Source organism: Falco punctatus, assembly GCF_963210335.1.
Source record: "Falco punctatus genome assembly, chromosome: 4".
Taxonomy (NCBI): Eukaryota; Metazoa; Chordata; class Aves; order Falconiformes; family Falconidae; genus Falco; species Falco punctatus.
In genome coordinates, this window is record NC_137583.1 from 45165993 (window position 1) to 45190444 (window position 24452).

Here is a 24452-nt window from a genome sequence, read left to right on the forward strand (position 1 = left end):
TAAAGTAATATTTGCAGAGTGTTTTGAGCATCATAAATTCAATTAGGATTTGGGGCTCGATTTCTGTCATTGCTGTTTAGCTAACCCCACAGTCCTGAGTGCCATGGGCAGGGGCAGGAAGGGACTATTCCCTGAATTGTATTGTTAGATGAAGAGAAAATAAAAAGCATGTTGAATGAAGTTGCAAGGGGAGGAGTAACCCAGGCAGCAATTCTAGTTTGTTCCACATTTTGGTGTAGCACCAGAGCTGACTCTTCCACTCCCCTCTAGTTTGCAGAGAAGTTCCAGGAAGTGAAGGAAGCAGCCCGTTTGGCGAGGGAGAAGTCACAGGATAAAACGGAACTGACCAACCCTGCCCTGAACATCACATCTCACCAGGTAATGCTGGTGGAGAGGTGTGGGTGAAGCTCACTGCAGGGCAGTGACAGCTGGGGAAAACGACCGCCGTCCTGATCTCCCCATGTAATTCTTGCTTTCATCCCTTTCTCTCTGAGAGATTTCTGGCCAGACGCTGAGGTTGGAGCTCCACGTTTTGATGACACGTGTGGCCCTGAGGTCACTCCATTGAAACACACGAAGTAGATTAACTAATAAGTGCTTAAATGGAGCTCCTGGGAAGGTTCACCCTCCTCCCTCTTTGCAAGTTATACTATCAAAACCATTTGACATTTTACAAAGGCATGCTGGAGGTGTGGGATTTTTTGGTTTGGTGTTTTCGGTTGTATTTCTTTTTTTCTTTAAGGCTGCTGGCTCTCCCTGGGCTCAGTATGACAGTAAGAGGCAAGTAGCAATCAGAAGTGCATGTTGCCTGGTTGAGGATCATAGGAAGGAAGACACATGGCATTTCCAACAGTCTTTCTTCCTCTTCTGGGGCTGTAGGGGGTTCTTCTCCAAGTTCTCTGACAGCTGATGGTGCTGTCCGTGAGGGTCCATGGAAAGATAATTTCCTAGAGCTGGTGAATGAGGAGTGCTGGCCAGACTCCCTTTTCTGTCATATTTCCAATGTGGAAGAGAAGCTGTGAGAGTAGAAATCACACTCCCCTAAGGTGGAACTGCATGTATGACAGCCAGTCGTTCAATTTTCTTTCCCCCAGGAAACCAAGCCAGAAAGCTTAAGCCAATCACAGATCCTGCTCACGCACTTGTTACCTTTCTCCCCATGTGGTTAAACCAGCTCCAGCAGCAGTGGGATGGAGGGGAGAGGATAAACTGTGGAGAACTCCATGCTGCTTTTTCACATGGTGAAGCAGCTCGGTGCTGGTGGTGAAGCTGCCCTCCCAAATGGTTCACTCCAGAGGTGCCTCTGCATTTTCCAGAGCTCCTGGCAGTAGGAGAAGAGCTGTAGGACACAGGGCACTGCATTCTCTGGGTTGAGTACAGATGGAGTGGGAGCAGAGGAGGAGGAGGGAGTGTGAACACTACCTTGGCCTGCAGGGAGGGGAGAGGGAGGGGAAGGTGGTGGCTCTGCAGAGCCTGGAAATGTCATGTGGGGTGCAAAACCAGGGAAAATCTGCCTAGCTTTTGACTCCTGCTAACTCTAAGCCCCATCCCAATGGGTGGCATTACAGTATGCAGTAAAGCATTTGTAGCAGAACCAAAGGTTCAGGGAAAAGACTCTGGTCAGTAACAGTTACCCAAGACAAAGCTTGATGGCCAGCTGCAGCCTCCACCTCCCAGCTCCCCTGGCCACAGGAGATGGAGGCTGGGAGTAGAGGTACTCCCTCTTACCCTGTTTACACCAGGCACCACTCCTCAGATGCCACAACAGGATGCGTTCATCTCCCCTGTGCTGCAATGGCAACTTGCAACCGAAGGGATGAAGAGGTCAGAAGCTGAAGGTTAAACCCAGATCAGGGAAATGGCTGAAGGCTCTGTTCAATTCTTCTCACCTGGCTCAGCAGCTCTAAAACTGCCACATCGTGAGCCCATTGAGCCTGCCCCGTCTCTAGGTGGGAGAGCTCAGGCACAAGTACACACAGCCCCTGCCTGCAGCCATCGTGGTGCCACAGCCATGCGTGTGCTGTCCCCTGCCATGTGGGCGTGCAGATCTTGTCCTGCCTCCCCCAGCCCGGGCATCCATCATCCCGTCATCCCTTCTCCCGCTGTCCCACTGCTGATTCGCGGTCTCTGCATTAGTAGAGCTTCAAACATGAGTTTCGTCCTTGAATAATTGATTGTGTTTCTGTTTGCAAGTGAGCAGAGAGTAGATCTGTCTCCTGAAATCAAATCAGGGCTTCCTCATTTTCTGCATCTGCACTAGTTTACTTAGGCTTCAGATTTTCAGAGCTGGGGAAATCCCAGGATAGCATCTTTCTCCTCTCCTTTAGTACTTTCTAGGCCAATCCCCATCCCATTTAGCATCCCCATTGCAGAGTATGTCACTAGGGATGCTGTAAGCAGCAAAACAGTATGGCACATACATCCTCAATTGTTCTCAGTTTGAGTTGGACTCACAGGGTCTCAGCACACCAGAACAGGAAACTTCTGCCCCTTCCCTTCCTCAGTGTCCCCACCTTGTAGTAAAGGTGAGGCAGGGTTGTGTTTTGCAGGTCTCACTTCTCAGTTGCTCCCTGGAGCTGGTGTTGGACACATCTCCTGGCCCTGCCTGGTTCTATTTATAGATGTCAGCCGACCCTGAGGGCAGGTGGCTGTCCTTAACCACCGGCATTTGAGGGCTACCTATGAACTCCAGCGGGCTCCCCAGCCACTGGTCTCACAGTCCCCAACTTAGGATCCCAGGGACCCATTGCTCAGAGTGTCTTTTTATAGCTGTTTTCCCTGTGAGTGCCCAGCTGCCCCCCCGCTGTGAGAGCAGACTGTGCCGACGGGGTCCCTGAGGGGGCTGGAGGGTGTAAAGTTGGCTTCTGCATGTTCATCTCTGCTCCACTGCCACTCAGGATGAGTTGGTTGCAAGCTCTGATGTATGCAGGAATACGGAGCCATAGAGAAGGATATACTTTGGTGCAGAGGTTGTGAGTTTCCTCTCCCATGCCTTTGGGAAATGGGGACCAGAGTCATCTGAGCAACAGCAGAGCTTCCCCCCCTTGAGCCGGAGAAACACCATCCCAGTGGCACCTGGTGTCTTCATTTGAGGTGGACATGCGACTGAACCCAGGTGGCCTGGTAGACCTGTGTTTAGAGTTGAGTCTTTCCACTGCTCTGAGAACCAGCAAGAAAATCCTGTTAAGAACTCCGCAGCCCCCTGAAACAGGCAGCTTGAGCAGTTCCGAGTGCTTGCACGGCCCTGGGGCTCCGGTTACAGCTGTAACGTGGCTGGCATTTGTCAAGGGGAAGCTGAGAGCCAAAGAATTCAGTACCTAGAGTTGGGAGGGAGGAATAGTTGGTGCACGCAAGCTGTGAGCCCACCTGCTCAGGGTGCCTGTGCGCTGGGATCGCTGCCCCAGCATGGCATGGAGACAGGGAGAGAGAGGACGTGGCAGCTGCTGGAGGAGCAAAGCACTGATCTACTTATCCCAGAGAGAGCCCCGTGGCCATGTAGCTTCCAAAGTCATCGCTATGCCATGACCGGTGTTGCTGAGCCATGCAGGAGGTTCTCTGCCACCCCTGGTCATGTAGACAAGCACAGCACCATCTAAGCGAGGACTGAAAGCCAGCATTTCTCACAAGAGCGGGAACCAGCCCTGTGAACTGGGCTGTGGATGAGTTTGCAGAGACATCGTGGCCACGTGGCCTCTCCTCACTGCTGTGTGATAACCCATCTCTTCTTCATCCCCCAGGTACTTCCCAGCCCCATCATCAGCTCCAATGGGCCAGGAGAAGATAAGCTATTCCGGAGCCAAAGTGCTGATGTTGAAATAACAACAGAGAAGGAGCGGCTGAAGAAGATGCTTTCAGAAGGGTGAGGCTGCCACAAGCGCTCTCTGCTCCTGACTCCTAAACTCTCTCTTTTGGCATGATTTGGTGCATGTCCCTGTCCTCCCAAATACTTTTGACCCAATGCTACTTCTTTAAGTAGCTGAGTAATGCCCGGTGTCTGCTGCTGCTCAGACCCTCCACTGTACCAATTTCCCCTCTTCCCTAGCAGAAAGTTATTGCAGCTTGGCCGTGAAATCTGCTGTTCAGGCTGATGGGAAGAAGAGCGCTTTGTGCCTGCAGCAGGGATGAGTTGATGCCAGTTATCTACAGATCAGTAGTTTGTGATACCAGAAGATGTTCACGCTTTTCCAGCTGGCCCAGGGCTGCATTTGTGTTAATTCCCCTGATGATTCCAGCAAAGTCCCTGCTGCTTCCGTTCTTTGTCTTTTGAAAAGGCTCTGGGCTGGATTCTGCCCTGTGGCTCCTATTAAGCTCCCAGCTGAACACTTAGAATATTTTTAAATCAAAAGCAAGTGTCCTTTGCTACCTTCTCCTGAGTCTAGGGTGGTAGGGTTTTATTCAAAGCAAACTCAGATCTAAGAAGGATTTTAAAAATGCATTTGCAGTCCCACGTTGCAAAGCTCCTTTATAGTAGCCATATCTCCCCCACCCCCCCACCCCATTAATCTCACAGTGTGGTTCCTGCAGTCTCAAGCAAGCACACATGGCCTCAAAGTCAAACATTATCCAGGGATAAAGGAAAGAGATGCAAATTCAGGGCTGGGAGAAGCATTTAAATTTGGGAAGCGACATGAAAGCCAAATAGAAAACTGTGGAGGAGCAGGTAGCTGCCCAGCACGTGCAAGAACGTTGTTTCAGTACATGTTAGCACTGGGAGAAGAAATCTCCATGCTGAGACTCTCTTACGCTTTCCTGAACATTTCTTCTGTTCTCTCACACAGTTCGGTGAGTGAGGTCCAGTGGGAAGCTGAATTCTTCAGCCTGCAGGACAACAACAACAAGCTTGTGGCTGCTCTCCATGAAGCCAATGCCAACGTGGACCAGTGGAAGAAGCAGCTGGCTGCTTATCAGGAGGAGACGGAAACGCTGCGGCAGCGGGTGAGCGCGGGAGGGCCTTTACAGAGCAGGTCAGAGGAAGCCCTGCCTCGGAGCCAGATGGTGCCCTTGACCTCATTCTCCCATCGGCTTCCATGGGTGCCTGCAGGAGATGGGATGGAAATCCAGGATGCTGCATGAGCCTGGCAGGGAAAACATGTCAAGGAATAAGGCCATGTAACTAGGGAGCTCTCACAAGAGCTCCTCTTTTCTGCAGAGCACATTGGGGTGTGCTGGGTCCCCATGGATAAAGGGAGGAAACGAGAGTACAAAGTCAACAATCACCAGCTTCCCTTGAGATTTTCTGGGGGGCCCAGCAATACTGAGTAAAGCCTGTGCCCCCCCTGAGCTGGGCATAGGGGCAATGCTCTGGCTGCTGGCAGGAAGGATGGAGATTGCTCTATCTGCTATAATTAGCTCGAATCCAAGCTGCAACATCATGAAACCCGGGTGGCGCCGTACAAACAAGCCCTTGTTCGGTTGGAATAATAGAATCTTTTGACCTACATAATGTCAGAGAGGTCACGGATCAACTGAGGAGGCCTGTGTGCATCTGGGCAGGGGAGTGAGAGTCACACGGCTGGGTTTGTTGGGAGGGAAGAACTGTGGAGTGCTCGGGAAAAGGTTTTAGGACAGTTGGGGTTTGGCTGGGAAAGGACTCTGGAGCCCTGGAGAAGAAGGCATGAAGCCATTTCACTTCGAGATAGCTCATTCAAAAGACAGCAGGGATTTATAGCAATTAACAGCTGTTCCCACTTGATGGCTGCTGTGTGGCCAGTCTGTGCAGTACACACAGCCATCCCGTAGGATTTGCTCTGCCCGTTGCTAATTCTCATTGCTGGAGGCAGGCAGTGGGACAGCTGCACTGAAAAAATTCTCTCCTCTGCGGTGGGAGCCTGACCTAGGTACAGCAGGGATCTTGGGGAGGGGTGGGTGTATACATGTGGCTTCGGGGCTGCCTTTTTCCTGCCATTGCTCTGTGCGTACTCAGCTCGTTTGTGGCTGTTCTCGCAGTCAGGAGCTAGGAGGGAGGGTTTTGTGGGCGTTGGGTGAAGGGCAACCACTGGGGGCTTGGCAGAGTCACAGCAGAAACTGTAACTCAGTGAAACATCTAGATTATTGTCCCTGAACTGGAGCATTTGGGGGCTGGAGCTGGTTGATTCTAGCCATGACTCTGACCCTCAGAGCTCACAGCCACCGTTACGTGGACCCTCAGAGCTCACAGCCACTGTTACGTGGACCCTGGCAAGGTCCCAGGCCAGCCAGCGTTGCCTTGCTGCCCCTGCTTGTGGAAAACCATCATGCCAGGGTCCAAGCCCTGCCTGTCTGAGGGTACCCATCACTAGAGCTGCACCTGTAAAGCTCAGTGCAGGCCCCATGAGAGCTTGGGCCCCAGCCATAGCTGCTGTAGACCTTCTGATGAGCTTTTAAAAATGAGTCTTCATGAATAATCTAAGCCACCAGGCTGAATTTTTCAGGAATGGGGAGGATGCTTGGGCAAACCCTTCCTCCCAGCTCTGCTGTGGTAGAGCTGCAGTAACTCTTGTCCTTGGCACTCGCTGCCCAGGGGTGTAAATGGAACTAGATCTAGCCATCCCTTTGGGTTGTAGGCTCATGTGCTTGGTGTCAGCTGGTTGGGCTTTGCTGGAAGTGCAGAACTGCAGGAGGAAGCAGAGACTGAGCCTCTAGACCAAGTTCCACCACAATGTGTTTCTGTGCAGAGCAGGAGAGAATTTTTTCCTAACAGCCTCTGGGTGGGAGCCACTACCATATTGTAAGCCCCGTTGGGTTTGTAGGAAGCCAGAACATGATAGAGAATGACTGTGGGTGACAAGGTGTCAGGACATTCCTGTATCTCTGAGCACGCCTTCCCTGTGCTTGCTTCCATGTAGGTAGCAGAACTGGAGTCACAGGGTGCTCACGATTCCTCCAGTGAGAACAACAAGGAAGAGCTGAGCCAAACCCTTGAGGAGCTGGAACTCCTGATCAAGGCTAAGGACGAGGTAATACCCTACAAAGCAGAGCAAAGCCTGAAGCCTATCAATCACCAACACCTCATCTGTCATTACAGCTTGTACGGGGTCAGAGGGCCCCTCGTGCTGTTGCACGAGCTGTCTGTGCAAGCCAGGAGCCTCTGCAAGCCAGCACGGCCCCCTCAGTGGTCTCCCTTCCCAGAGAGGCAAAGCTGAGTAGGAGCAAAGTGCTGGGAGCTTCCACTGCAAATAACCCGGAGTGGGGATGCTCCAGCACCGCACAAATGGCAGGGCTCAGCCATACCCCTTCTCCGCTCAGCCGTCTGCAGCTGCAGCTAGACTCTGCTGGAGTAATTGCTTCTCGCTTTCACTGCATATAAATGAATAATTTAAAGCACAGTTTTAATTACAGAGGCTGTGAAGGAGGGGAGATGTGGAGAGAATCTCTTCAGTTTACACATCTGCAGGCTCTCTGGTGGCTGTGCTTCAGCAGGGTGGGTGGATGGAGCCTTCGGGTTGGAGCCACAACATGAGGATTGACGAGGGGAGTTGTTTTGGGGTTCCCAATCCTTAGAGAGTCAGCCCTCCCCCATCTCCACACCTACTCAGGCTAGGGGAAGAATGCTGGGATAAAGGCATGCTTCACGCAACGGCCTGCAATCCGATCTTGAGCAAGGATGCAACAGGGTGCAGAGACCACTGAACCTCGCTGGCACTCAGCCAGACATCTTGATGAGGGACTAAGAGCTTAGAGGGAGGCAGCAGGTACAGCAGAAGCAGAAGGTTAGAAAGCGAGGTAGGAAAATTTGGAGCTGAGCATGGTGATGTAATCCTTGGAGTGAGGGAAAGGGCCTTGCTTGGAGTATGTGGTGGGCTCTGGCCCAGGTGGGACAGGGGCAGATCTGACACAATGCTCTTCCTCCTTGTGCTTTAGGAGATTCAGATGCTGAAGAGCCAGAAGTGTGGACGATGGGAAGCAGAGGGCGAGCGTGAGGAGACACTGCAGAAGCTGCAGGTAAAGATGGCACATCTGGAACACTTCTGCACTCATAGTAGAGGGATCCATCCTCATTCCTCCTTTGAGCCAAAGGGTGAATGCCATAGAGCTGCCATGCCTATCTCTGCCTCTGGATGATGGGAAAAGGTCCTTGCCTACGTCTCTCCCTTCTGCCACCCTCCCTGTATCCATCAGAGATAATGGCATGGGGCACAATCAGCAGGTAACAGCAAACCCAGCCTTTGCGTATTCACCTCTAGCACTTACAGTAGCCCCGAGATGGGACTGGAGCAGAACCTGTGGTGTCCTGTGACCCTCCATCTCTCCCAAGTCCTGCTTAGCTTGCTGGGTGGACAGGGATGGCTGGGGAGCTGAGCTCTGACTCAGTCTGGCTGGCAGAAGGGATGCAAGCTGCTCTGCACCTCAGGGCAACGACACAGATGGAAGCACGGTCTGTTGTGCAGTCTCTGGGGGCTCTGCCTGCCTGTGTTTACCTCTGAGCTACTGAACAAGGGGATCTGCTGCGGGGCTCAGCCCCGCACATGGGCACTAGTTTTCATGGCAGAATAATATCTCCAAACATCAAATGCCATCAGACCTGGAGAGGATGGGCATGTGAGGAGATGATCTGCATTTATATACCTTTGCAAACTGTGGGAAGATGCCTGGGTTTGGGGAACACGTGCTCACATGCGTGTGCATGCTGGCGTGCTGTGGCTTGAGATAGGGAGATGCATCGGTGAAAAAACTGGTGGAGACCTGGGCTGGCTGGGTGTGGGTAGCCTGGCACTGGGGTGTTAGCACAGCTGTTTTGTGGAGATAAGGGTGGTCCGTGAGCAGTGTGTGTGGTCTGGGGCGGCCACCTCACTGCACCTGTGTCCTTCGGCAGGAGCTGGAGGCACGCAACGCAGAGCTGGAGCGACGCCTTCACCTGGCTGAGCAGACGCTGGCAGAGACCCTAGCCGAGAGGGAGAAGATCCAGAACGAAGTCACCAAGGTTGCAGAGATAATGGATGTGAAGATATTTGAGCTCAGTGAGATCCGGCAGGGACTAGCCAAGCTGGTAGAGAGCAACTGAGCAGCAGCATGCTCAGAGGAGACGCCTCCGGAGGAGAGGAGCCTGAGCTGGGACTGGTCACCGACAGCAGTTACAGTCACAGAACAGCCTCGAGGTCTGTTCGGGCAGGATACGCCAACATACCAGCAGCTGCCTGGACAGCATGGAGACCAGCCGCAGCCACTTACTGCCCCCTGAGCGCCCAGGCAGAGGGCAGAGAGCATCTGAGCTCCTGCATCCTCTACAGGAGCATCGACAGGTCCCAGCCAGCCCTCTCTGGACCCTGCCATGGCTGTGGCGTGGTCCAGAGACGACAACTGTCCCCGTGCTGCCTTCCCAGCCCCCCTGCTGCCACACTGTGTCTCCAGCATTTTTACAGTTTTCTAGGGGAAGGGGCTGAGCAGCCTTTGCATTTTTTTTCAGTAGTTTTTTTAGGAAACCACTTGCCTTTTGCAAATAAGCTGCCTGTCTCCCCACCTAGGGAGGGAGGAGGAGTTCTAGCACACTGAGGACAACAGTCGCTCCTTTTCCTCTTGCCCAGCCCTAACTACCTTGTGTCTTTCTAACAGGATCCAGTAACACTGGTCGCTGTCAGGAGCTTCCAAAGGTGGCAGTCCCCCCACTGCCCAGAAGGATGCTTGCCTGACCAGGTGTCCTTTCCACTGTTCAGTCACATCCTCCAGAGGAAGAAGAACCGCAGGTCTTAAAGCTCTTAGTTTAACACAGTGGGATTTAATGACTTGTTCAAATTTTAAGCTGAGAAGAGTAAAGGCTCGGTTGGGAAAGGGACATTAGAAATGGGACGTCCCCGAGGGGATGACCAACAAACTGCTAGATTGGCATCTCTCTGGGCCTCTAAGGGCTGCAGTTAATTGAAATTAAATGGAGCAAATCGCAGTTGCTCTTGGTTTCTTTTTTTTCTTTTTTTATTATTGGGAAACAGTCCGCAGAGCTGTCCTGCTCCATGTCAGCCAAGCAGTACTCCTTGTGAAGGGTACGGGTCCCAGCTTGCCACACTTGGCCAGCTTAAACCAGAACAGGAGGCATTTGGAGCATGCTGGGACCAGTGCCCGGAGGGGCCTGTGGGATGTTCATGAGTTATGGTAGATGTTGTCTAGTAATAGGAATTGAGGGAGGCATCACAGAAACCTGGAAGGCTGTGTGTCCCCCAGCACCCGCTGTGCCCCTGTAGTAACCTAGGAGCATGTTAACCCCATGCTGAATGATGAAGCAGTGTCTGTGTAGAAGTAGTTAGTAGCCTTACAGGAGTGTTGATGAGTTTGGATTTTGTTCTTGGGTTTTTTTCCCTTCTTTGCCGCTCTACGTTAGGCAAAGACAGCAGCAATCCTGGGAACGTTCCACAGGTCTGCAGAAATCCCGGTGCTTGGCCAGCCCTGGCTGCCCAGCACTGCTCCCCGTGCCCAGCTGAACCTCGGCAGAGCTGCGGCTCCTCAGGGTCTGCCTCTCCCTTCGCTCACCTGCTGACCACGAGGGGAACCCGCAGTTTCCACTCGCTGCCTGCAAGTCAGGGCAGGATTTGGGTCTGGCACCCTGGGAATCTGCTGGAGCGGAGAACTGCTGGTGACTCTGCTGGATTTTGTCTAGGCAAAGCCCTTCCCTTTCCCAAGGGTAACAAGGAAACTTCGAGATTTCCAGACCTGCACAGCCAGGGAAGGGCTTTTCTGTTTTGGGGTTGGGTTTTTTTTGTTGTTGTTGGGTTTTATTTTTTTTTTCTTTTGCATGAAGTTTTCTCACAACTGTATGAGGCTGGAGTTACTGTAGTAATATTTGTTTCAGGGTATTTAAGAAGGGAAGGAAGTAACTGGGTGACAAAAAATTTCTAGGGGTTTGTTTACCACCCCGTGCCAGTGTTCATATTTTATTCCCGCAGGAGCAGCCTTCTTTTGAAATAGAGATCAGCTCCCAGAAAGGTGTGTTTGCTTTGCATCTCTGTCACTGGCATATGGAGGGAGGAGGGTGGGATTGGGGGTATGGGAGAAAGTTGAGCGAAAGTTTTACGTTCTGTACTACTACTCTCTCCCAGTTGTTTTCTGTGGCTGCCACTGGAGCTGGGTATGGATCCTTACAGTCTGGCAGTGACCGTTTTGTAGCTCTGCGTCCTGGCCACTGCCTGTGCTGTATTATTGCTCATTGACGGGGCTGACCAGCCCCACGCATGCCACACCTGGCTGAGTCATCTCTCCCCAGGGAGGCCGTGCTCAGGCCATTCCCGAGAAATGAGAGGGAGGACGAGAAATGAGAGGGAGGACGGCGTCAAGCTGCTGCACATCCCAGCAGGACTCCGTCTGAGCAGGGGAGAGGCAGATGCAAGCTGCAGCGTGATGCTCGGCTGAGACGGCAGCTCCGACAGCTTCATGGAGTGCTGTGCTGCATGCTGCTCTCCCCAGACAGTCCAGGTACCAGACCTGCTTTCACTTGGGTCAGGCAGCAGTGTAGCGTTAGACCCAGCTCTTACGCTATTTAAGGATATTTTATATCCTCAAAGCACAGCCTCTCATTGCTAGAGAACTCCACCTAGACCTACAGCAAAAAGAGAACCAACCCATTGACAGTCCGGGTTGAGTGCAAGAAGGGCTACAAGTCATGCCAGAAGGGCTACAAGTCATGCAACAAGTCACAAACATGAGGGATCTGTAGCTAATCTTCCACCGATGTCCTGCAGGAAGCTCTTTGTTTCGTGGTGTTCGACCTCTTCATCTCAGGCTGAGTCAGCTGGTACCAGACTGTTTAAAAAATGCTGTGAAAAAAACCCACAAACCAAACCCAATGCCCTGAAAAGCACAAGTTTTAGCCTGCTGCTTATCCTCATGTCCCGTATGAAGCCAAAGCCCAGGTGACTGCTGTGGAAGCGGTCCTGCCCCCTCAGGTCTCACCAGTATGGTGAATGAAATGGGCATTGGGGGTGCTGCTGGGCTCAGGCGGTGGATGGGGTGTCTGGGTACCAACAAGAGGAGGGTGCTGTGCACTGGTCCTGCAGAGTTCCGGAACTAGTGCTTGAGACTCAGCAGCCCACTATGTGATATCCTGAGGAGGTGTAACCCCCTGGAAGTGCTGTTCCTGGTTCATGGGGGGAAGTATTACACCCAGTTGTATTAAGTGCAAATTCCTCCGCTCAGCTCTTGCATAATCAACGCTTCTGCAGTGGGAACCAAGAGAGCTCATTGACTAAACTCTGAGCAGCCTGTTCCTTGCAGCCCAATGGTGCTGTCACCTCTGGAAGCTTTGCCGTCGGAGCTGCCCCGGCCCTGGCATGCTGCTAGATGCTGTTCCACTGCGTGCAGCGTACCTCCAGGCAGCGGTACTTCGCACGCGTTCGCTGTGCATCACCCACAGCTCATCACGGTCCTGCCTGTGCTGCTTTGCTCTTCCATTGTCAGGAACCGTGAACAGAAGCCATCTTCCTTTCGGCTCTTCCCCACGGGTGTTAGTTGCAATTCTTTTCCTTGCCAGAATAATCTGAATAGCAGCTTTTTGATGAGATCTGTCCTGCGCTCAGCATTTGTTAAAAAAAAAAAAAAGGCTTTTATTGAGGCATCACGGGGTGGTGTGATGAATGGTTCTGGGAGGCACTTTCCGTTGCAGTCTTCCCCTCTTCTGAACTAATGAAAACCCATTCATCACCAGCTCTTGCCACAAATGCCCTAAATCTGCCGTTAGCGATGAGACAATCCTACTGTAGACGGTAGAGCAGCAAAGCGCTGATTCCGTCTGCCCCACGCTAGTGAGCATTTAAAAAGGACTTCAACTGTGGTTCAGAACAGTAGCGCCCTAACACATCCCGGCCACGTGCTTTCCAAGCCTCACCCCTTCCCTCTTTTTGCTGCTTTTGCTTCAAAAGAAGATCTGGTGTTACAAAAGCTGAGTGGCAAGGCTGCGGGTTTATGTTTGCTTCTGTCTCACAACAACAATTACCGTCAGCAATTAAATAACAGTGGCTTCCTTACCGGAGGAGACATGCTACTGATTGCAGGTACCTTGAGAGAACTAATTCTTTTGGCAAATTAGAATCTTAATTATTCATAGAAAACCTAGACAGAACATTAATAAAGGGGGAAATGGCTCACATAAGAGATCAGGCTGAACAAATAAAAAAAAAATAATCTTGCAACCTTCCCCTTTGTCTGACGATGATGAGCAGTAAGGTGTGATCCTCCACTCCAAATCCAGACCCAAGCCGAGCTCCTTCTGACCAGCTCAGCCAGAGGAAACGAAGCTTTGCTGTTCCAGGACGTGCCAATAATAGAGACTCAGAAAAAGGATGTGCCTGATGCAAACACTATCTGACAGATGCCAATACAAACCTTCCAGGCTGAGCAGGGATGCAAAGCCAGTCCAGACCTGGAGGACCACCACCAGCTTGGCAGCCTGCTCACCTGCCTGGGCTTGGATCCCTCCTTCACAAAGCAAGTAATTACCCTCCCCCAAGGATTGCTCGACTTAGATTACCAGCATCTACAAGATGTCTGGAGAGCCAGAAGAAAAGGTTAACGCAGGCCAGGCTGGTTAATACCTTAAGTCTGTTGAGCGATGTTAAACAAGAAGTAAAAATCTTTCTTTTCCCCAAAAAGCTGCTGCAGAGCACCCCGGTAATGCGTGTGTTGTTAGGCGGCCTCACTTCAAAGTTACTTAACAGATTGTCTTTGATAGCTGCGGTTTTGAGAGAAGCAAATTCTTGATGGAGGGAAAGCTAACTAGGCACTTTGTTTCAAATCTCCGAAGGATCAAACCTGGGGGAACTTGTAATTAAATAGTGCCATTAGTGAAAAATAGGTGACCTAACCCTTTTGAGCTCTTGCATCTGGGCTGCAGAGATCAGCTGCTCTGTTACTCAGAGGGTAGGTTATTTTTAGTTCAGAAATGGTCTGTTTACACTTGACAGCACAGGCAAGCATGCTCCAGAAGTGTAACCCCCGCCTCTCCATGCACACACTGGGAGACAATTTCCATGTGTGCCAGAGAAGGCAATTAAATGTGTGTTTTGGAACATGTCCATGCACGCATAATAAAGCCCCCCCAAATCTGATGAGGTTCACAGTCCCCTTTCCCAGACTCATTTATAATTATTATCGTTATTAGATTGTGGTGTGTAAAGGCAGTTTCTGCTCCAAGGGAAAAGGCCACGAACTACAGCACTAACGATCTGTGCGCAAGGTCCTGCCTCCTCCATCAGCTTCCCTCCACCCTTCCAAAAAATCAGCAGCTGGAGTAACGCTGGAAATCAGACACTTGTGGTAAGAGCAAGCAACACTCCAGAGGGATGGCAGCTCCAGCAACAGGGAATCCAAGGAGCGAGGCCCTGGTTGGCTCGCGGCTGACGCATCGCTTGCATCCACTCGGCTCCCTGGGCTCTGCAGCGTGCGAGCCTGGGCAGTGAGAATCAAAGGTACCAAATTCCATTTCTGCGGATGCCGCTGTTGGCTGCCTCCATAGGGCGGTGCCAGGTGGAACGGGGCAGGAGGCTGGTCCACCTGTCCCCATGGTGTGCAGGGCAGGGCTCTGCAGTCTACAGCGCCAGCTATCCCAGTAGATACATCCCCTTTGTAGTTTACTGGGACTTGCATAAGCTGCTCCAGATGTGAGTTGTCACCCACCTCACACAGCCTGTCCTGCGGGCTGCACGGGGGTGACACTGCGCTCCAGAGAGAGCAGGACAGCCTCTTGCCTCAGCACTAGCTCCTCACCCTGTTCCTAGCTTATTTTTCCCAAGGACTGGAGGAACGACGAGCGTGGATGCTGTATATAGGCTCTGCCTTCTGTTTGCACCGATGCTGGGCTAACAGGGTTTCAAATCCCAGCAGGCAGCAGACAGAAAACATCTCGCTCTAGCCTTACAGGCTGGAGATATTCATGTCCAGACCTTGTTACGGGTAGATGAAAACAGTGTCTGAGCCTGGAGATCCATGGCATGAGTGCTGCCTCTCCGGTGCTCTCAATGAGAGCAGCACAGCTTGTGATGTTTGGGCTCGGGAATTCAAGAATGATACTGGGAAGTACCGAGCAGAGATGAAAGGATGGGGCTGAACCACTGCAACAGGTTTAGTGCTGTGTTCACAGATTCTCTTTGCAAGGCTGGAGCGGAGTATTCTGCTCCTTGGCAACTGCTCTCCCCCTCCCAGAGGTGACAGGAATCCAAAGCAAGTCATGCAGGGATGCGTTCCCAGGAGACGAGCTGCTGCAGGGAGTGACAGACAGCTATGAATTAAACAGAGCCAGCAGGGAGGTTTTCTTAGCACAGAAGGGGAGGAAAAAAAAATATCCAGGTATTCCTTCTCTCTGTCCCATTTTTGGAGTTCTGATGCTGGCAGGGAGGAACTAGGGGAGTTACGGTGTCAAGCGTGTCATACGCGGAGTGAAGACACATGTCTGGGCAGCACCTCCTGATGGAGGGTGTGCCATGGGCAAGGAGATTAATCACCGAAAACTGGCAGGGAAAAGCTTTATGGTGCAGCAGGGAAGGTGAAGGTTCAACGAAGGAACTGCAAGGGGCTGGGAGGAGAGACCCGGAACGGAGAGCAGCCGTAACTACAATGGAGCATTGCAGGGTTCAGGATCATCCTGCTCTGCAAGGAAAGGGAAAAGGCTGGAAGGATCAACCTGCTCTGCAAGGGAAGGGAAAAGGCTGAGGCTTGAGGTGCTGCCCCAGTTGGAGCCTGACCCAATGGGCAAGGCTTGGGGACACCTGCCTGTCCCCACGCTGTCTCCTGGCTTTCTCAGACCAAATCCTGAGCACCCAGCTGCCCAGACAGGGAGCCCTGTGCTCCATTTCCCTCTGAGCAAGGACCAGAGCCAGCAGCGAGGCTGTCCGGAGCACACCAGCTGCCATCTGCCGGCTATGCTGGCAGGTCCCTGGGGCTGCCCCAGGAGAAGGGCCTGGAGGGGGGAAAAAGGGGAAAAAAAAAAAAAAAGAAAAAGAAAAAAAGTGGCAGAAAAGCTTGTTAAGCAGCTTTTCTTAAGGCTTTCCAAACAGCTGAGGTTTTATTTACAAAGAGCATCCAAAGGTAAAGCAGCAGCTGACGGGGTGAGGGCTGGACCGGTGGGATTTTGGACAGTATGGAGAACCTACGTGGCTACACAGCTGCTTTCAGTGGGCACAGAGATGGGGTGGGGGGTGCCCCAAGTGCAGCCCCTGTGAGGGGAGAGCTGGCACTGGTTGCACCTGCAGCTGCAGCAAAGCTGGAACACGAGCCCCAGTGCAGCACTGCTGCCTCAGCAGAGAGAAATCCAAAGCCTGGCCCCAAGATTACCCCAGACTGTTTCCTTGCAGCTGCCTTTTCTTCCCTGGAGAGATCCAGAGCTTTTCTGCCTGATACAGCACCCCCACACACAGGGGGAGGCAGCTCCAAAGGTGACCAACCCCTACGTTCCACATCTCCTTGTTCAGCAGAAGCGCCAGCACAGAGGATTTATCCAATTCTGCGTGTCTCACGTAGGAGGATCCTCACCTCTCCCTTCTCCCTGCAAAACTTCTGGGAAGCGCTTGCCAGAGGTGTGTGTTCCTCTGTAAGAGGGGCAGAGATGGGGGAAATGCTCCAGGTATTTCCTGAAGCTCAGTGAAGGCAGCCGGTCCTGGGGTCCTGGCACGTGCCCGCAGAGCCAGCGGTGCCAAGGCCAGACCCACTGCCCCGCCGGGTGGGAGATGGAGGAGCCCCTCGGAGCCGCAGGGCCTGGAGATGGTTCCACACCCAGAGGAGGCAGGAGGATGAGGAGGGCTGGCAGGGGCACAGGACTGTCCCCACACCCCCGCCCCGGCTGTGCCTCGTGCCAGCATGGTGCTCAGCAGCCACACACTGTCCAGGTGAGAGAAGAGGCAGCCATCCAAGATGCTGAACTGGGAAGAGTTTCCATGGCAACCCAGCCAGGGAGACCCCCACACACACACATCGGAGCTGGGGCTGAAGGAGCAGGGAGAGCAGTGCCTGCGGAAGGCACAGTGCGCAGCGATGGGCGCACAGCGATGGGTGCGGCAGGGCACAGCAGGGCAGCCGTGCGCTGGGCCATTCTTGCACACCCCGGGCAGGGAAGCTGCGAGCAGCGCTGGGGGGCTGGCAGGCAGGGCCACGGGCAGCAGCAACAGCTTTTCCACCCAAAACACAGTCTAGGCTGTGACGGGAAGGGAGTCCTTGTATTTCTGGCGGATCCCAAAGGTTTATGACAGTGCTTATAAACCCCAGACTGGAATAGCCTGCTTGGGGGCAGTACTGACAGCAAATCTGAAACATCACCCCATGTCCTTTAACCCTGGGCAAGATGTAAATTCCTAATCTGGGAATTTAAGGCATCTTTCTACATCCCAGCTAGCACAGCAACCTCTTTTTTTACTCGGCCACTCCCCAAAACTGATGATCTGAAGCAAGAACATCTAATCAGCGCTACAGAAAGTGCTTATTTCCGGCACGTGTCTTACCCTCACACAGAAGGCTGCTCAAAGAAAGACAAAGGGTGTATTAAAAGGAATTTTGAATAAAGCTTCAAGACAAGAGCCTTGATCAAACCCCACACGTCACATGCAGAAGTCGCACAGAGAAAAACCCCCACCAGGCTGAAGCAAAGAGGCTTCAGACAGCAGGTTAAGGAGTGTCTGCGAGAGGGAGGGGAACAACCCACACTCAAAGGCAGGATCAGCCCCCCCAGGAAGGCAGGAGCAGCCTGTCCAAGACAGGGTGTCTTTTTAATTTACAGCTAACAGGCCCGCTCCACAAATTAGCATGCACAAAGCTGTAGAAGCGTTTGGTATTCAGAAAGCATCAGCCTGATACAAACCCATTCGCTGCTGCTGCAGCAGCTGCCACCAGTGACAGTGAGCTGTGCTGCCAGGCAGGCTGTGGAGTGCTTTTTCCTTCCTGGAGGGCACCCACGAGGACGAAGCGAGGAACACATTCAGGCACCTCCAAAACCCCGTGGGCAGGTGGACCTGCATCTCCCTAGGTTGAGCCAGCGCTGCCTGGCCAGGAGGCACCCAGAGGCCCTGCTGCCCATGGCTGCAGGAGTTTCCCAGTGGGGAACATCAGCTTTCCTCCACGAGACCTCACCTGAGTCAGGCAAACGCACCGCAGGGATGTGTGGCCTCAGGAAAGGAGCTAGGCTCAGGCTGCGTGCAGGGACTGAGGGACGGCAACACCCACAAGCAGCTCAATCCTTACTCATCTCTTGAAATAAAACAGATTTTACACCCAAGCTGTTTGGCCACACAAACACTGCTCCCTGCCCCCAAGATCCCAAACTCCCCTGGGTGTTGGAGGAAGTCAAACATCCAGGCACTTGTTGCAATAAATAATTTATTTGGGTACTGACCACAGAAACTATTTGTAAGCCAGAGAACAGAAATAACAGATTGTCAGTCTCAAGTCATAGAAAGCTCTGAACATTGAAGAAGGCACTTGAGGATCAAACCTGACACAGAACAGAGCTGGCCAAACTCTGCCCGGAGCTGCTCTGGGATATTAAATCCTGTCTCCACAGGGAACCACAACTGTTTCTTGGGAGAGCTCAACCCCCTCCAGCCTAACCAAGCTCCTGTTCCACGCACGCGTGGTGCAAATCTACATAGGGAGGCCCAGCAGCCTACAGAGCAGAGCAGACCCAAATACAAACTGCGCTGGTTACTCTTGGATGGCACAAGAAACGAGGCAATCCTCCTCCTGGGGCTCTTCTGTGCCAGCAACCGGCCTTGAACCAACTGATCATCTCAGAAAAGAGTCCCCAGCAGCCCCGGTCGCCAAACCGTGACTCCGCTATCCGTAGGGACAGCAGCCCAGGGCTGGAGTCTGAGCCAAGGCAGACGGCTGTCTCCGAGTCTCACGTAAATGTAGAAAGCAGAATTAGCCCAAGAAAACCCCAGGACCAGCCACACAATACAACCCCACCAAAGCGTTCCAGGAATTTTTCCTCTCAGAGATCTCTGGGCTGTGGCACTGATAGGGGCTGAGCTCATTTTGTCAACAGTATTTTTAGACCCTGGCTCAGGGGAGAATCTGTTGATATAAACAAGTGTGATGGCGAGCACCAGCCCTCGAAAGAGAAAGAGCAATGACTGAATGAAGGAGGAAGAGAGAGAAAGGATCTTTATTTCCCTTCACGTCACCAAGAATCCAGGTCTGGACTCTCATTTGCTGGAGGAAGGAAACATGCTCTTGAAAGGTGTTCTTCCAGGAGTCTGATCCAGCTGCCAGGAATGGCCCAAGCCAGCAGGGTTGTGAAGGAAGAAAAAAATAACAGAGGCAGTTTATCGAAGTGTCCCTTCTCCCCTCACCCACCTTCCCCAGAAGCGCCCAGATTAACACACGTTAGATCCTGGTATTCCCAAAGTGGCAGCAACGTCAGGGCGGTCTGAGCCAAGCAAATCAGTCTAAGGGCTGTTCTTTCTCTTCCTTAGCACGCCGGTTGTTCCGCCGCTCCATCCTCTTCTGCAGTTTCTTCTTCAGCTGCAGCTGCTTTTTCCTCTGCAGTGTCTGCTGGAGCTTCTCGCGGCATTGCTTGTTTTTCTTCTTGATCTTTGCTAGCTCTGCTTTCCTTTTCGCTTCCAGATCTGGATCCTGCAACGGCAAGTGTCAGGACACGCGACATGCCCAGGGACAGCACCACCCCCTTTGCCCTTCCAAGCCCCTTTGCCTTCCTACTCAGTCACAGGCTAGAAAAGTCAGAGGCTGCTCCAATGCACTTTTTAATACCTTTTAGTCACCCTTTCAGATAAAATTTCACCACCCTGAAGGGGAGTGAGCAGACACACCACAGCAGTGAGGGAGAAACTGCCCTTCTTCCTCCACACTGACAGCATTACACCAGCTACTGATCAAAATAGTTCATATAGCAGCAGCTCTCACCTTTCCTTCAAGGATCATTTGCTTCCGCTTATTTATTTCTTTCCTCTCATCAAAATCCATTCCTTCCAGTTCCTGTCAAAGGAAAAATACAGCAGAGCAATTGGTAACCAAGCACCGTGTGTGACACATAGAAAAGACAGCTCTGGAGGGTCGGAGGAACCTCCCAGCACACACATTTTCGGTGGCTTGCAGGCCTTCCCCCCAAAGTACCCACCTCAACACTCAGCAGCATAAAAATGCTGTGAAAACGTGCAATAATAGAGCAAACTTAGGGAAAGTAACTAAGCCGACTCTCCATACACACACATCCAAGTGCTTCCAGCAGAAAGAGGAACGCAAATTCTTACTTATATGCTCAAGAGCAAATCTGCACGTCCAGAGCCGCATGTTAGACTGCGACAAATCTCCTGCTTACACGCAGCTGCGCAGGATCTCCAGTGCTCTCAGCAAAGGCGCTTCACGCTTGCACACTTACGATTTCACATTCCCTCCTGGTGACGTTCACTTGGGTGAGGATGTCAAGCACAAACTGCTCCTCCACAGAGTACTCCTGCAGCTTCAGTTCTAAATCAGGGCGAGACATTTGCAGACCATGGTTGCTTACAAAATCAAGGGGTGGGTTCTCAACTAGTAAAAAACCTACTATCTTTCCACTGATAATCAGTGGAATTGTTGTCATATGCTATGATCGCTCCAATTTCTTCAGCCTACAACAAAGGATTAAATCCTCCTCGGTGTCTACAACTGCCCATACCACAAGAGGTTGCATTTATTAGGTCTACTTCCTAAAAAAATAGGAAGCCTGAACCTATGCAAGGCAACCTGTTATTTTTGTCCCCATCCGCACAGGCAATACCGAAGGCAGTAAGGAAGAAGCTGGCTGCTTTTATAAAAAGGTTAGAGAAAGCTCATCAGGCGGTTTCTCCTCCACTTGAAATAGCAGGAGGAGAAAGATGTTGATGCCTGGCACACTCAGGAGCAGAATCAAAGTTGATGGAGGTTCAAGTGCTCCTGCTCTGCTCCAAGCCTTAGCCACACAGGGAAGAGAAACCTTTATGCCGATGATCTCAAGCATAACATTCTGCACTGATGAAATCAGTGCTGCCAGTAGCACAAGCACCAAGGAGCATCTACGATCCCCCATTTTAGCGGCACTTACTGATTTCTTCCTCAATAGCATGGACGAGGTGGATGTCATACTGCGTCACCAGTGTAATAGCTATTCCTTTGCGACCTGGATGATGAAAAAAACAGCGATACATGAATCTTGACAAGCAGAGCGAGAGGAAGCCTAACCCATGCCAAATTCCATCCGTCCCCATGAGTCAGCCTAGCACAGTATAGGGTCAGGGTACTCAGAGGGGTCTTTAATTGCTCTGAAAATTCAGGTAACCATTGGCGCAGATCAGACACAAGTCAGCGTGAGCCATCGGCCCAATCTGAAGGTGGGATGCTGAGCCAGAGATCCCAGTATATCTGGCGCTGACTGGGAAGGCTGCACTGCAGCTGCCTCGCACCCACTCAGGGCTCAGCCCCAACACTGGGATCCCAGTTTTAGCCAGCAAAAAAAATCGGATTCCCCTGCTCACCTGCACGGGCTGTCCGGCCAACCCGGTGAATGTAGATTTTCGGCAGGCCAGGAGTGTTGTGATTGATGACGACTTGTACTGCAGGAATGTCCAAACCTCTGGAATGCAGGGAAAAGGAACAGCAGCTGAGAAAGGCTGATTTAATAGAGGCAGTTTAAATTCTTGTCCTCTACTTTCTCCGAGAGCCCCGTATGTTAACGAATATAATCCTTACTGGCTCAGGCTGGTTCTAGGACAAACTCCCTCCTTGTGCAACTCCCCAACAGCCACAAAACACAACGCTGCCTTTCCCCCTGCAGGTCCCCCCTAGATCCGGGAAACACATTAAGCCACAGAGAAATGATTCTGCTAGAACAGCCCCCTTCCCTGCTGCAGCAAAACAAGCCAGGATCAGAGCTACCTCCCACACAAGCAGGCTCCGAAGCACAGCTCAGGGATGGTCTACAACAGGACTGAACAACACTGTCCTACTCAAGCAGGGGGAATTTAAAGCTCACCCTCCTGCTAAATCCTAATCCTATCCCTAAATCCCACCCTAATCTCCACAGTGGTTCTGGTGTTTAGAAAGCAGGCTTAAGAGGTGTGGCAACAAAACCCACATTTTTCCCTTACCTGGCAGCAACGTCAGTGGCAATGAGAATCTTGAAGATGCTGGACTTGAACTTTGCTAAAGCCGCAAATCGTTGCCGCTGTAAAGAGAAAAGGCTGTATGAGGGATGTGGCGATGTGGACAGATGCCTGGCTCAGGGATGCAGCTGGAAGCATCCATCTCCCAGATCTGCCCATCACTCACCTGTTTCATCATGGAATGCAGAGCTACAGAAGGAAAGCTGTATCTCCTGAGCATCATGTTCAAGACCTGGCAGTCCCTTGAAGGAAAAAAAAAGTAAATTACCAGAAACTAACAGGGAAATGTAAAGCTGATGGGTGAGGACAGAGCTGGGGTTTCTCGGGAAGCCCTCACACTACAATTCCCACAATGCAGTTAGTTACTAGAATGCTCTGACAGGAGTAGGGAACAGGACACCCGCTCACCCCAGAGAGAGCGACTGGATTCCCACTTGCACTCGGGGGAATGTCACCAGCTCCAGGGCTCAATCCCGGTCACCTGAACCACCGAAGGGAGGGAGCAGCACGGCGCTGTTGAGGAGACAGCGCCATTTCCCCCCTTGCTTTTCCAGTATCCATCAGCAGGAGGAAAGGAAGATGCAGGGAGGTCAAGCATCTCAACCTTCTAGTGTGCTAGATTTTTAGGAGGCCCTTCATCCCCAGACCGCTCCAAGGAAAAGGTGTTTCTCTACCAAACTTCAGAACAGACTAAGGAAGCAAATACCATCCTAGACTAACACCCCATTCAGTCCAAATCGGATCTGAACTAGAAACATAAAGGCACGTGTACGTTAGGAGCAATCAGGAGGAACAATGTCACTCACTTGCAGGTTTTAGTAAAGATAATAATAGACCAGTCTTCATGCTCATCCTGGAAAGTCTGGATTAAATGGACTAGGTACGCGTCCTTGACCGCTTCAGGTACAAGCAAGTAGCGCTGGTCCAACTCATCCACCGTCCGCACCCTGTCGGGAGGGGAAGGTGAAGCACCAGTTGGTGGTTGAAGATAGAACATAAGGGAGATGAAAGGCAGTAAGGAGACAAGGTAACAAAGTGGAAACGGGATTCTTCATCTGCTCAGTAGAGTGGGTGGAGACTTACTCTGACACAGCCTCCCAGAAGAATGGTCTGTTCGCAGCCAGGCTCTTCAGCTCGTTCAGCGTATCGGTCAGCGTGGCGCTGAACAGCAACGTTTGTCTGCGCGCTGGAACAGCCTCCAGAATCACCTCCAAGTCTGCCGTGAAGTCAGCACAGCCCTGCTCCAACAGCCGGTCAGCTTCATCCAAAACCTAGGCACAGTGAAAAATACTGAGCTCATCTGCATGCATACCTAAAAATCTTAAAAGTATTAAAATTTAAAAAAATAAAACTGTCTTACCAAGAACTTTAGCTTTTTAAGACTGAAAGTGTTGGAGCTGCGGAGGTGATCCGCCAGCCTGCCAGGTGTAGCGATGACAACGTGGGGTTTACGAGAGAGCTCCAGCGCCTGCGCCACCATGTCTGCAACGAGGACCACAGAGCCGAGGAACATTCGACACTGACCTTAAAATCATTTAGTCTGTAAAGCATCGCTCTCTTACTCCCACCAGCCTCCGCTGCCTTGGGCACTGGGGAACAGCTCCTCAGCGTGAAGAAAACAAACCGTGTGGAAAGAGAACCTCCCCGGGTGCCCTCCTCTGTCCCAGCTCTGCCATACCGGGGCTGGAGTGGGAGGCCGGAGGCTCCGAGCCCTGTGCAGCAGCACTCACCCAGGCCGCCCACCACCACGCAGTCCTTCAGGCCGAGGGGCTTCCCCAGGACGCGGAACTGCTCGGCGATCTGGTATGCCAGTTCCCTGCCGGGGAGGAGACAACTGCAGCAGGGCCGACGGCGGCGGCGGGGCCTCCCGGGGCCGGCTCAGCCGCTCAGCGCCCTCCCGGGGCTGCTCGGTACCTGGTGGGTGTCAGCACGAGGCAGAAGATGCCGTAGGGGTCCTCAGAGAGCACCTGCAGCACGGGCAGCACGAAGGCCGCCGTCTTCCCGCTGCCCGTCTTGGCGCAGCCCAGGCAATCGCGACCTGCGGGGGAGAGAGGAGGCCGGGGCCCGTGAGCGGCCGCGGGGGGCGACGGCGGGCGGCGGCGGGCGCGGGGGGGCCCGGGCACTCACCCTGCAGCACGGCCGGGATGCAGGCGGCCTGCACGGGTGTGGGCCGGCTCAGCCCCACCTGCCGCGCCTGCTCCGCCAGCCACGGCGCAAGCCCCAGAGCCCGGAACGCCGCCATGGCCGCGCCGCACGCCGCTTCCTGCCGTACGTCACCAGGAGCGCCCGCCCCCTCATTGGCTACGCCCTGCCGCCCCACCCAGCCTGCCTTGCGCGGCACGCAGCTTCCGGCGCTCTGCTGACGTCTCTAGCTCCTTGTGTGTCTATTGGCTGGCGCGGGAGGTCGCCATGGAGACGGCGGCTCCCAGCAGCCGC

The 24452-nt window shown here is 52.6% G+C and overlaps 2 protein-coding genes across 2 annotated transcripts in view; one reads left to right on the forward strand and one right to left on the reverse strand.

Moving 5' to 3' along the window:
• The window catches only part of HOMER3 (homer scaffold protein 3), a 35480-nt gene extending 25624 nt beyond the window's left edge, over positions 1-9856 (forward strand). Inside the window, 6 exon segments of the mRNA XM_080384218.1 lie at positions 271-378; positions 3738-3859; positions 4779-4935; positions 6825-6935; positions 7840-7920; positions 8792-9856. Of these exon segments, the coding sequence (XP_080240344.1) occupies positions 271-378; positions 3738-3859; positions 4779-4935; positions 6825-6935; positions 7840-7920; positions 8792-8980 (768 nt within the window). The 3' untranslated portion in view covers positions 8981-9856.
• Positions 9857-19015: 9159 nt separating this feature from the next.
• DDX49 (DEAD-box helicase 49) lies at positions 19016-24303 on the reverse strand. Its single transcript, XM_080384220.1, has 13 exons — positions 24144-24303; positions 23931-24054; positions 23747-23832; positions 23377-23498; positions 23100-23287; positions 22823-22963; positions 22183-22258; positions 22002-22078; positions 21390-21487; positions 20960-21034; positions 20276-20364; positions 19801-19872; positions 19016-19512 (listed from the first exon to the last, which is right to left on the reverse strand). The coding sequence occupies exons 1-13, from the start codon at positions 24256-24258 to the stop codon at positions 19321-19323; spliced, it is 1455 nt and encodes a 484-aa protein (XP_080240346.1). The 5' UTR covers positions 24259-24303; the 3' UTR covers positions 19016-19320.
• Between the last annotated feature and the right edge of the window lie 149 nt (positions 24304-24452).

Excerpts from the sequence above, each read along its gene's own strand:
- DDX49 (XM_080384220.1), bottom strand. The coding sequence starts at position 24,258 with ATGGCGGCGTTCCGGGCTCTGGGGCTTGCGCCGTGGCTGGCGGAGCAG. Across the intron at positions 22,964-23,099 it reads TTCTGGGAGGCTGTGTCAGA|GGTGCGGACGGTGGATGAGT; the intron begins GTAAGTCTCCAC and ends CCCTCCCGACAG. Across the intron at positions 19,873-20,275 it reads CCAGGAGGGAATGTGAAATC|GAACTGGAAGGAATGGATTT; the intron begins GTAAGTGTGCAA and ends TTCCTTTGACAG.